The 11,717-nt window shown below is 46.0% G+C and overlaps 1 protein-coding gene across 26 annotated transcripts; it reads left to right on the top strand.

Moving 5' to 3' along the window:
* Positions 1–129: 129 nt before the first annotated feature.
* Znf473 (zinc finger protein 473) lies at positions 130–10,748 on the top strand. 26 transcript variants are annotated; one of them, XM_027420764.2, is made up of 5 exons: positions 130–346; positions 2,287–2,374; positions 3,685–3,832; positions 6,294–6,383; positions 8,132–10,748. In XM_027420764.2, the coding sequence occupies exons 2-5, from the start codon at positions 2,315–2,317 to the stop codon at positions 10,726–10,728; spliced, it is 2,895 nt and encodes a 964-aa protein (XP_027276565.1). In that variant the 5' UTR covers positions 130–346; positions 2,287–2,314; the 3' UTR covers positions 10,729–10,748. The 26 variants fall into 26 exon arrangements, with proteins under 26 accessions (XP_027276565.1, XP_027276564.1, XP_027276563.1 ...); XM_027420763.2 differs by having other exon boundaries at positions 130–503; XM_027420762.2 differs by having other exon boundaries at positions 130–640.
* Positions 10,749–11,717: the final 969 nt, after the last annotated feature.

Raw genomic sequence — 11,717 nt, 5'->3', positions numbered from 1 at the left:
ACTCCTCCCCTTGCTTCTCCGTCGCTCTGGATCTCAGCCCCGCCCCAAGCTGTTTCCATGGCAACTCGTTGTGGTCTCGTAAAGGAAATTTCAATGCGGCAATCAGTGAAAGTAGCCTTCTGACAGGGTCTGGTCTGCCCGGCCTCTATGCCACATAGTCCCCGCTGTACTTCTCAGCGCGCTCAGCTGGAGGAGTCCGGAAGGCGACGGGTCCTGGAGGCTAGCGCCAAGATACCTGGTACCGGAAATTCCTCTGAATCCTGTCTACCGGAACCGGAAGTTTCTTGAGGCGTTGGGTTTCCTGGGATCTGGAAAGCGACTTCACTGTGCCGTCGGCCACGCCGAGGTACGGTGCGGCCTCTGCGGCCCTGGCGCCCGCGGGCTTAGTCCTCAGCGGCGGGAGCGGGCGCGGGAGGCCCTTGCTCATCCCTTGCTTGCTCGCAGCCTGATGTAAGCCGCGCCTTCTCGCGGCGTTTCCTCTTGGGCCAGTCCTGTTTGATAAGGTTTATTTTATATGTATTCATGTGTGTCTGAGTGTCCGTGAACCACCTGCGTGCGGGAACCATGGAAGCCAGGGAGGGCGTCGGATCCCCCGACACTGTGTGTGGGTTCTGGGAGCTGAACCCCTGCTTTCCTGAAGGTCAGCAGTTGCTCTTAACCCAGTATCCTTTAAACAACATACAAAGTATTCCTTAAAGCAAACACAGAAAGAGGTAAAGACTACTTGCTGCCGCTCTTTCAAAAGACCTAGGTTGAGTTCCCAGCACCAACATAGTGGCTCACAGACATCTGTAGCTCCAGTTTTAAGGTATCAGTCGCCCTCTTCTGGCCACCGAAGGCACCAAATGTGCACACATAAACATGTTTATGCCATGCAGGCATAAACAGGCATAAAAATAAGGAATACTTTGTGTCTATTCTTTGAGCGACTCAAACATGTATACAGTGTGCCTACCAAACTGTTCATTCTGCCTCAACCTTTTCATCATAACCAGTCTAGTATAGTGTATGTAACCCATGCAGGCTCTATACAGTGTAAATGCTATGAGAATAATTGTTACACTATGCTAAAGAATAATAACATCTGTATATGCTGGAAACATCCAGAATTTTTTTCAAATTATTTTCTTCTGCGTCTGATTGGATCTGTGAATGTAGAACATATATATATATATTATATATATAATATATATAATATATAATATATATTAATATATATTGTCTTTGATATTATGGCTCAAATATATATTGTCATGGCTTAAAAAAAAAGTTGCCAAAATATTGGTATCCTAGAAATGGCAATTGTCCACATAGAGTGGGAGGATTAATTTACCTGCCTCAAATTCTACAGAATATAATTAGAAATCCACCAGCATTGTTCCCACTCATTCAGCTAGAAACTGTTTTTGCCTACGATTTTTCACCTTTTTAGTTTTTGTTTTTGAGATTGTTTTCTGTGTTAAGTGTGTTTTGCCTGCATGCATGTCTGTACACCACATGTGTGTGTAATGTCTACAAAGGCCAGAAGAAGGCATCTGATATCCCCATGGGTGCTGGGAGTCAAATCTCAGTCCTCTGGAAGAGCAACGGTACTCTTAACCAATAAGCCATCATTCCAAGCTGATCTTGAACTCAGAGAGATCTGCTTCTATTTGTCAAGTGCTGGAATTAAAGGTGTGTGCTACAATGTTCAACCCACTTTTTGGTTTTTAGTTTTTGAGACAGTGTTTCTCTGTGTAACTGTCCTGGCTGTCTTGAAACTTGATTTGTAGACTAGTCTGGCCTCGAACTCAACAGAGATCTGCCTGCCTCAGCTTCGAAAGTGCTGGGATTAAAGGTGTGTGCCACCAATGCCCAGCCACCTTTTTTTTTTTTTTTAAACAGTCTTGATATGTATCCCTGGCTGATCTTAAACTAAAAATTCTCCCACCTCAGCCTCCCTAGAGTAGGGCTGGCATGCACTACCATGCCCAGCTTTCAACAAATATTTTAAAAACTGATGCTTCTGACAGGGCAGTGAGCAGGATGGAAGGATTCCAAGGAGAGCTTCCTTGCCAGATCCCAAAATATATCTTCAGTAAGTGTTAGGAATGGTTGTGGATTTGTTCTGCAGGTTCTGACGCTTGATGGAAATTTAGGGGTGGTGTAGTTTCAGTTAATACAATTGTCATGGCAGTCCCTGCAGCAGGTTCATTTTGGGACTTGTCCTACTACTTGTGATATTTTGGAGACTCATCCAGCATGAACAGGATATCAGCCATAGAAAGATGGGAGACTTTCTCTCAGCTCCTCTGCAGCTCGGCTAGCTGGGAACATGGAGGGGAAGGAGGAGGAGCTTAAAAGAGGTCACTGGAAGGAGGCCACTGTGGCTGAGGTAAGTTGAAGTCCCTTTGTCTGAACTGAACCACTCCCAAAGGAAAAGCAGCACTCTGGGATTCCCAAATAAGCTTTGGAGGGAGAGATGCCTTAAGATAGGATCTCACAATGTAGTTCAAGATGGCCTTGATTTCAGACTTTCTGCTTAAGTCTCCTGGTTTACGGGAACCACCTGGGGCAGAGGGACAGCCAGATGGCACCAAAGGAAAGAAGTGTCACATACAAAATATAGGTAGTTAGTGTGATGGTTTGAAAGAGAATGCTCCCTACAGACACATGTTTGAATACATGTTCTCAGGTTAGTGGAACTATTTGGAAAGGATTGGCAGGTGTGACCCTATTAAAGAAGGTGTATCAGGGCAGGCTTTGAGATTAAAAAACTTCCCACTATCCTCAGTGTGCTATCTGCCTCCTGCTTGGGGTTTGAGACATGAGCTCTCAGCTGTTGCTGCTCCACCATCATGGCCCTTAATCCTTTGGGACTGCAGACCCAAGTAAATGTTTTCTTTTGTAAGTTATATTGGTAATGGTGTTTTATCACAGCAATAGAAAAGCAATTTAGAAAGCATGGAAGAGCAGAGTACAGTCAGATGGATGCCTGTTTGGCCACGTGTGCTGCATGTGGTACCTAGGCCTTCTATAAAAACGTCTAGCAGTGGTTCTCCCTAACACTGAGGCCCTTTAATACAGTTCATGTTGTGGTGACCCCCCAAGCATAAAATTATTTTTGTTACTTCATAACTGTAATTTTGATACTGTTGTGAATTGTAAATATCTGTTTCCTGATGGTCTTAAGCCATCCCTGTGAAAGCATTGACCCTCCAGAGAGGTCACAACCCACATGTTGAAGAAGCACTGCTCTATATAAATTTTGAGGGTTAATTTCCATTTTCTCTATTTTGTCTGCGTGTATGTATGTGTAGCTGATGTCCACAGATCAAAGGGCTCTGACCCTGACAGTTGTGAGCTACTGTGTGGGTGCTGGGACCCAAACATGGCTCCTCTTCAAGACCAGTAAATGTTCTCAATCACTGAGCTATCTGTTAGCTCCAGATCTGTAGTTTTTATTTTGAGTTATTTGAGACAGGGACAAGGCTATACAGAGAAACCCTGTCTCAAATCTCGAAAACAACAAAATCTTAAACTAAGAAGTAGATGGATTTCAAGGTCAGCAGATGTGGGTTTCATTCTCCCTGTGTGACTTGACATTCTATCCCTTGTCCAAGGCTCTACATCTTTACCCACAGGGTGGTTTTTGCCCTGGTCAGGCCTGATGAGGCCTCATGGCAGTGTCTGAATGACTGGCAGTGTGCTTCATTTCAGGAGTTTGTGACCCTCAAGGATACAGCCATGGATCTCACCCTGGAAGACTGGGAAGAGCTGGAGCTAGAGCTGGATAAGAGAGACCTGTTCTGGGACTTGACACTGAGCAACTGCCAGGACTTTTTCTTGCTCAGTAAGTGCCATCTTGATCTGGGGTTCACAGGATGCTGTCATCTAATGCACAGTGCACAGGACACAACCCTGTAACAGAGGCTTATCCTGCCCTGAGCCCTGACAGTGCTGCGCCTGAGGAGCCAGCTGTGGTCCCAGTCAGGCATCTTGCATATCCCCTCCCTTTCCTGCTTGTAACTACAGAGTCTTCCCTTGGGCAGGTGGTTCAGGGTCCTGTGGTTGCTGTCCCCTTTGCACACACAGCTCAGCGCCATTAGGAAACAGTCCCCACTAAGCTTGGATTCTCTGTGCCTCCAACATAGTCTAACTACTTTCTGTGTCATTTGGAATGGGAGCTTAATGGTGTAGGGACTGGTTATCAGTTGTTTTCACTGGGTGTTGCCTGATAAGCACTGGTAAGCTATGGAAGTCTGGAGTAGGACTTTCTTGTTGGCTGCCAGCTGGCAAATAATGGCACAGAGACTTATGAAAGCTTGGTTGGCCTTTAGCTTAGGCTTCTTCCCAACTAGCTTTTATTACTCAAATTAACCTGTTTTTTTTTAATCCATGTTCTGCCATGTGGCTTTTACCTCTCTCCCATTCTGTATGTCCAACTTGTTCGCTGGTGTATCTCCGCCTCTCTTTTTCCCAGAGTCCCTCTCTCATCAGAAGCCCTGCCTGTTCTTTCCTACCTAGCTCTTGACCCTCAGCTCTTTCTTAAACCAATCACAATGACACATCTTACACAGTGCAAACAAATACTCTGCAATAGAAGTCACTCTGCTTAAGCTCCACCCTGTGCTTGCTGTGTCTGCAGGCTCTCCCATCAGCTCCCTAGTCACTCCTCTCTCTGCAACAGAACTTCAGAGAGGAAAAGTCCTCCCCAGCTGTCCTCCCAAGAGCACTCCAGCTTAAGTGATTCACTAGGAGTACTTGGAGGTCTCAGCCTGTGGTCAGACTCAACAGTTGTAACTCACTATAGTAAAAGGACACATCACAGGTTGCCAGAGTGTGAGCTTACAGAACCCTCAGTGAAGTCACATGGATGCTCTGACTCTCCAGCAATGTCAAGAGTGCTGGCTAGTATCTTGTCAACTTGACACAAGATGGAGTCATTGGGAAGGGCCCTCAGTTGAGAAGTGATCCTACCAGGTTGCCCTTCAGGCAAACCTGTGGTGCATTTTCTTAATTACTGGTGGTGTCACTCCTGGGCTGCTGGTCCTGGGTACTATAAGAAAGCAGGATGAGGCCATGAGAGCAAGCCAGTAAGCAGCATTTCTCTGAGGCTTCTGCATCAGCACCTGACATTAGGTTCCTGTCCTGACTTCTCTACAGTGATAGTGTGTGATCTGAGAATTACAAACTGAAGTAAACCCTTTTCTTTCCAAGTTGCTTTTGGTCATGGTGTTTTATCTCAGCAGTAGAAACCCTACTAAGTCAGGAAGTGAGAAGGAACTTGATCATGGGGCCCTTCCTCCTGAGTCTCAGAAGGAAAGCAGGACTTCAATGTAAAATACAGGGTCATTCCCAATTCAGTTGTGCCAGCATGACTCTCTTGTAGAGCAGCCAAGACTACCAAATCCACTTCCTGTGTAGCACCTCCTGGTAGGAAGGCAGAAGGCATCTACCCCAGTGCACATCTGCATGGCTTCCCATCCAGCACCAGCTCCCTGCTGCTACCAGCCCACCCTCACTTCATTTCCTCTAATGAGTCCATTCATTTTCCAGGAAACACCAGAGAACTTTATCTCAAGATAAAAAAATGTAAAAGACAGCATGCAGTGGGACTCCTCTCCCTTATTTTTTATTACTCTGGGGCAGCTGTTCTCACTGGACATCTGGTGTGCAGCTACAGAAGCACCTTAGGAGCTCTTACATCTGTCGAGGAGCAGGTGTTGGGTTCACGAAGGTCCGAGGAAATAAAGACTCAGAGGCACCTTAAGAATGACTTCAGCCTTTCTAGGCTGCAGAGTGGATCCAGCCTCTAAGGATTGAATTGCTCTCCCTTCACCCAGGGTTTCTTTTATTGTTCTCCAATTATACCATAGCAAGTTGATTTTTGTATCCTCAAAACATCCTGAGGGAGCTTCCAAAGGGGCAACACCAAGTACAAATTCTCAATTCAGGAGGTACTGGTTTTCTAGGTTGCCCCGCAGCCAAGTTTTGCAAAGGCTTTGTATCCTTGGATGACTCTCAGGCAAGATTCACATAAGGTAACAAGAGAAACAAAAGGTATCTGCTAAACAAAGGATGGATTAGGGCTAAGTGTTAGCACTCTAGAGCCAGACCAGGTGTAGCCCAGCTGCAGGGTGCTCCCACACATATCAATATCTGTCAGTTCTCAAGCTGCAGCCCACAGTAAGAAGTACATTGACATTGACTCCTACACAGTTCTGAATGACCTTCAAGCCAGAAAGTTGCTGTTGAGCATCTGGATGTCTTCCATATCCTCACTGATGACAGCATTGTTTTTTTCTCTGCAGATCCCCCAAAACCAGGCCTGAATTCCCAACCAGATGTCAGGGAAGAGCTGGAAGCTACAATCAAAGGAGGCCTGGAAGCCACAGGCACTGGTGAGTGAGAGGAGTGCACCCCCCACTATCTGACTCTGACTGAGATCCTGCCCAGCTGCAACCATTTACCCATTGCCCTTTGTCCATGTTACAGAGGGGACCTCACTGTGATCTGCCAGTTGTGTCTCTTTCTTTGCCTTCAGAACAGGGCATCCTGGTGCCTCTCCAGGGCCTTTCTACTTCAAGGCTCCACAAGGGGATGCTTTCTATTCCCAAGTCAGTTTGTGCAGCCCATGCCTTGTGGCTTCTGGCTTACCTCTTCTACCTTGTTCCTGGCTCAGGCACAGCCACATTTGGGAGTAAGTCAAGCTCATGGTTTAATGCTGCCAGGCATAGCTGCTTTATCATTTCCAGAGTCAGGCAGTTCCTATACTATGTAATGGCTTAATGGAACTGTTTGCAATGAAAGAAAGGGCCAGGGAGTACTATACCAGGGCAACAGAGGCTTCATGCAGTATCTTCTGTCACCATGAGGAAGACTCAGAACTAGAGACCACAGGTCTAGCTCCACCCATCTGAACAGTCCACAGCCCTATCCCTTGCTTATTGCCACCTTCGGGGTCATTCATGTGAGCTCTCTGCAGCCGCCTGCTGGGGTCTCTTGATGGTGAACAACCTGGGCACATGCTCCTCAGCTCTGAGTTCTGTTGTTGCTCATCCATAATATAGGCTATTTCCAAGCATAGACAGCCAAACATGCATATGCATACATGTACACACCTCTATGTACAAGTCTCCAATATTAATAGCTGTGCTTTGCAGTCATTTGTGCCTTTCCCTGCTGCAACATATGTTGTGACAACAAAGAATCCTTAACTGACTGACCTTTGTATTCATTCATAGCATGAGAGGGCCTGATACTTGTTGGTTGATGTGCTCTATACAGGGGACAATGTGAGCAAAGATCTGGTGAAGAGGAAACAAGACAACAGTATGGGCTGAGAGCAACATGACGACAGTGTAAGACAAGAGATGGCTTTGAAAGCTGTAGTTTGTAAGGTTCATGCCCAGGCCAAGAGACACTGAGCAGCCTCTGAGATGCTCAGTGGATGGGGAGCCCACCAAACCATAGGTGGTTTGGAAAAAGGTGATAATGGTATAAGATGTTGGGAGAGGGGACACCAGCAGTGTGGAGAGAGCAGTGAGAAGGGGTGTGGTCAGAATAGGTAGTCAGTTCTCTATTATACAACCTCCCAGGGCTAATGCAGAGGGGTAGACAAAGAGAGGGTTAGCCAACAAGGAACCTAGGGCCACATTTTTAGTTGATGACAATAGAGACAGGAAAAGAAGAGGGGTGAGACATTTCCTGGGTGGTCTGGAAGAAATCAGTGCCTCAGTCAGGGTAAGAGAGTTGGCCCATGACTCTAGGGTAGAGGACTGGATGAGTGTGGAAGATTTCCCTGTCTTCAAGGACCCAGGATATGTTGAGTAACATTTTGATACTGTGTGGTATAGAGGGAGGAAGAGGGAGGAGGCATGCCTGGAAGATGTTTTAGTGAACTTGGTTTCATGGTTATGATGATCATGGCCAAGACTTTCATTCTCTGCTGAATCCTTACAGGCTGTCAGCTCCCTGCATGACCATTTTGAACTTTCCATTTCTTTCTTTTTTTCTGCCATTTCCAGATGGGACACCATTGACAGGCTGGAATCCAGAGCTTTCTCTGTCTGTTTTTAGCCCACAGTGTGGTTGTCCCACTGACCCAGGAAACAGAAGGAATTATACACTCTCTCTCTCTTTCTTTCAGAAGTGACTGAGACCAAGAACTCTCCTTTACAGCAGGGCTTCTTGGAAGAAGGCCTCTCCCAGATTATGGAGACATTGTCTGAGGAGGAACTCAACTTTGAAGCCTATATAGGTGAGAGCTGGTTAGATAGTTTGCTTGGAGACCCAGAAAGTCTTGCAAGGTCTGACATTACCAACACGGAAAGCCCCACAGATTGCAAGAGTCATGAATTTGAGAGCAGCCTCAGTCCTGGGCCTCTCTTTTCCACAGGAGAGGATGCTGGGATGTCTGATATTCTCCCAAAGAACCTCACACCAGTGATAGTGAAGGAATCCAGGAGTGACTTCAGCTATTACTTAGAACAGAGCCAGAAGGACTCTATCCAGGGAGAAGAGAAGCTATATAAGTGTAGTGAGTGTGGGAAAAGCTTCAATCAGAGTTACCACCTCCTCCAGCACTGGATTATCCATGTGAGGGATAATACCCCTTCAAGGCAAGATAAGGAGAGAGAACTCAGCACGGGTGCTTTCCTGCTCATGCGTCCAGTGACTCAAACAAGCTACAAACCCTGCGTGTGCCAAGAATGTGGGAAAAGGTTTAGTCAGAATATGTACCTCCAGTGGCATCAGAAAGTCCACACTGGAGAAAGCCTGTGTAAAACGCAGTGTGATAACCTAGAAAAACCGTCCAAGAGTCATAGTGGTGAGCCAAAAAAGCTGCTGCCGAGTAAAGGTTCTAACTCAGCAAAATGGTGTAAAATTCAAAGTTCGGACCAAGCAAAACCACCTGATAGTAATAGTAGTGACCAAAAGAAACTGCATAAGAGTCAGTGTGATGGCAGTCCATCCATTCTTCACCCACAGCCTACTGAGCACCAGAAAACTCCTGCAAACACTAAGTTCTACGTATGTAAGAAATGTGGGAAGACATTCAGCCAGGCCTTTCATCTAGCTGGACACCAGAAAGTCCATACTGAGAAACTCTATGAATGTCCTACATGCCATCAAGTCTTCCACGTAAGGAAACATTTTGTCCAACATCGAAAAACTCATTTTGTAAAAACTGTGTTTGAGTGTCAAGAATGTAAAAAGATCTTTAATCAGAGGTCATCACTCATTGAGCACCAGGCTGTTCATACAGGAGAGAAACCATACAAGTGTACTGAATGTGGTAAAGCTTTCAACCACTCCTCCACCCTGAAGATCCACCAGAGGGCTCACAGTGGGGAGAAGCCTTACAAATGCAGCGAGTGTGGGAGGGCTTTCTGTCGGAGCACACACCTTCATGAACATCAGCAAATCCACTCGGGCCACAGACCCTACCAGTGTCCAGAGTGTGTCAGGAGTTTTAGCCGCCCCTCACATTTGATCCGACATCAGCTGAGTCACACCACAGACAAGCCCTTCGGCTGTGCTAAGTGCAAGAACACCTTCAGCCATAAAGAACAACTAGTGCAGCACCATAAAGTTCACACCATTGAGTCCCTGTATGAGTGTAAGCAGTGTGGAGAGCACTTCATTTGCAGCTCGACTCTACATTGCCACATGAGCGTCCACACCAGAGAAGATATAAGCCAGAAGGTCTCAGGTCAGAACAAGTGTGGAAAAGCCTTCAACCACAACAGATATGTAGGGCAGCATGAGAATAGTCACACCAAGGTCACATCCTCTGAGTGTAACCCATGTGTCGAAACCTACAACCAGAGTCTGCAGCTCCCTTGCCATCAGAGCATCATCCAAGTTGGTATAAAGCCAGATGAATGCACTGAGCCTGACACATCCAAGCGTAATAGCTCTGTCAGTAAGCATCAGCCTTCGGGAAGTGAGCAGCCCTTTAAATGTAACAGTTGCAACAGGACCTTTAGTCAGGATGCCCAGCTTTTCAAACATCAGTTAATTCACACTGGAGAGAAACCCTTTAAGTGTAATGAATGTGACAGAGCCTTTAAGCAGAGTAACTACCTTATTCAGCACCAGAGAATTCATACTGTGAAGCAGCACTTTGAGTGTAGTGAGTGTGGGAAAACATTTCGTCAGAGCTCATGCCTCTCTAAGCATCAGAAGATTCACACAGGGGAGAAGCCCTTTAAATGTGGTGACTGTGGGAAAGCCTTCATCTTGGGTGCCCAGCTCACCCGACACCAGAGAATTCACACTGGGGAAAAGCCTTATGTTTGTCAGGAATGTGGCAAAGCCTTCAGCCAGAGCTCCTGCCTTACCCTTCACCGGAGAGTTCACACCGGTGAGAAGCCATACAAATGTAGCAGATGTGGAAAAGCCTTTTCCCAGAGAGCAAACCAGAAGAAACACGAGAGGATTCACAGTGGAGAGAAGCCTTATACCTGTGACGTGTGTGGTAGAGCCTTCGGCTTAAGCGCTCACCTCAGTCAGCACCAGAGGGTTCACACGCAGGAGAAACCACATTGTCAAGATTGTCACAGAGCCTTTCACAGCTGCTCTGCTCTTAGCAAACATCAGCAACTTCACTCTTGTAAAGTAACCAGTAGCACTGCCCAGAGCCACTTAGTGACAGCAGAGTCCCGTACATGTGAAGACATTCATAGGAAGTCAGTCATTGAAACCAACACTTTGCAAACCTCCCCTCTCAATAAGTTCTAATAAAAATGGATGAGACAGCATTTACAGAGTCATTTCATTTAGATCAGTGGTTCTCCACCTTCCTAATGCTGCAACCCTTTAATCGAGTTCCTCGTGGTGTCGATGTCTGTTTTCTGATCATCTTAGGCAACCCCTGTGAAAGGGTCATCCGACACCCAAAGGGGTTGAAACCCACAGGTTGAGAACTGCTGATTTAGACAAAATGGAAAAATTAAGAAGCTGGGCAGTGGTGACGCACACCTTTAATCATACCACTTGGGAAGCAGAGGCAGGGGGTCTCTGTGAGTTCAATGCCAGGCTGGTCTACAAAGCAAGTTCCAGGACAGCCAGGACTACACAGAGAAACCCTGTCGGGGGTGAGGGGGTGTAATGTCAGGATTCAGTGGTAGACCTTGGATCCAGTCTGCCTGAATTGAATTCCAGTTGTTAGCCTTGTGAAAGTCATAACCATTTCTCAATACTTCAGTTTCCTCATCTGTTAAATGGGTATAATATTCACATCCCTCAGGGCTATGGTGAGGAGTAAATAAATTTCAAGCACTTAAGAGTTGATACCTGGAACCTGCCCCCCAAAAAGTTGATACCTGACATATAGGAAGTGTTCATTGGTGATGAACTATGGATGAGTGTCTTAACTATATTGCACAAATACACTTTTATATTAAAGATGAAAACTAAGCTGGGTGTGGTGGCAAATGCCTTTAGTCCCAGCACTTGGGAGGCAGAAGCAGGAGGATCTCTGTGAGATCCAGGACAGCAGGAGATGTTACACAGAGAAACCCTATCTTTGAAAAAAAAAAAGATGAAAACTAGTAACTTGTTCACTATGGCTAATGGCTAATGTTCACTATCCTACATGGCTTTTAAAGCTGTCCGATTTTCCAGTTTTTATTCAACTCCTTACTCTTTAAATACCTAGCGTTTTTCTTCCTCTGAATCTCTGCTTTGTTGTAGGTCTTTTTCCCCCACATATAAATTCATAAAGTAAT

The sequence above is a fragment of the Cricetulus griseus genome, chromosome 6, assembly GCF_003668045.3.
Source record: "Cricetulus griseus strain 17A/GY chromosome 6, alternate assembly CriGri-PICRH-1.0, whole genome shotgun sequence".
Lineage (NCBI taxonomy): Eukaryota > Metazoa > Chordata > Mammalia > Rodentia > Cricetidae > Cricetulus > Cricetulus griseus.
This window is presented reverse-complemented; position numbering and strand designations above follow the sequence as displayed.

Bases quoted from the DNA above. Each gene is read 5' to 3' on its own strand.
- Znf473 (XM_027420764.2), top strand. From the start codon at position 2,315: ATGGAGGGGAAGGAGGAGGAGCTTAAAAGAGGTCACTGGAAGGAGGCC. The intron at 3,833-6,293 runs GTAAGTGCCATC...TTTTCTCTGCAG, and splicing joins CCAGGACTTTTTCTTGCTCA to ATCCCCCAAAACCAGGCCTG. The intron at 6,384-8,131 runs GTGAGTGAGAGG...TCTTTCTTTCAG, and splicing joins CCTGGAAGCCACAGGCACTG to AAGTGACTGAGACCAAGAAC.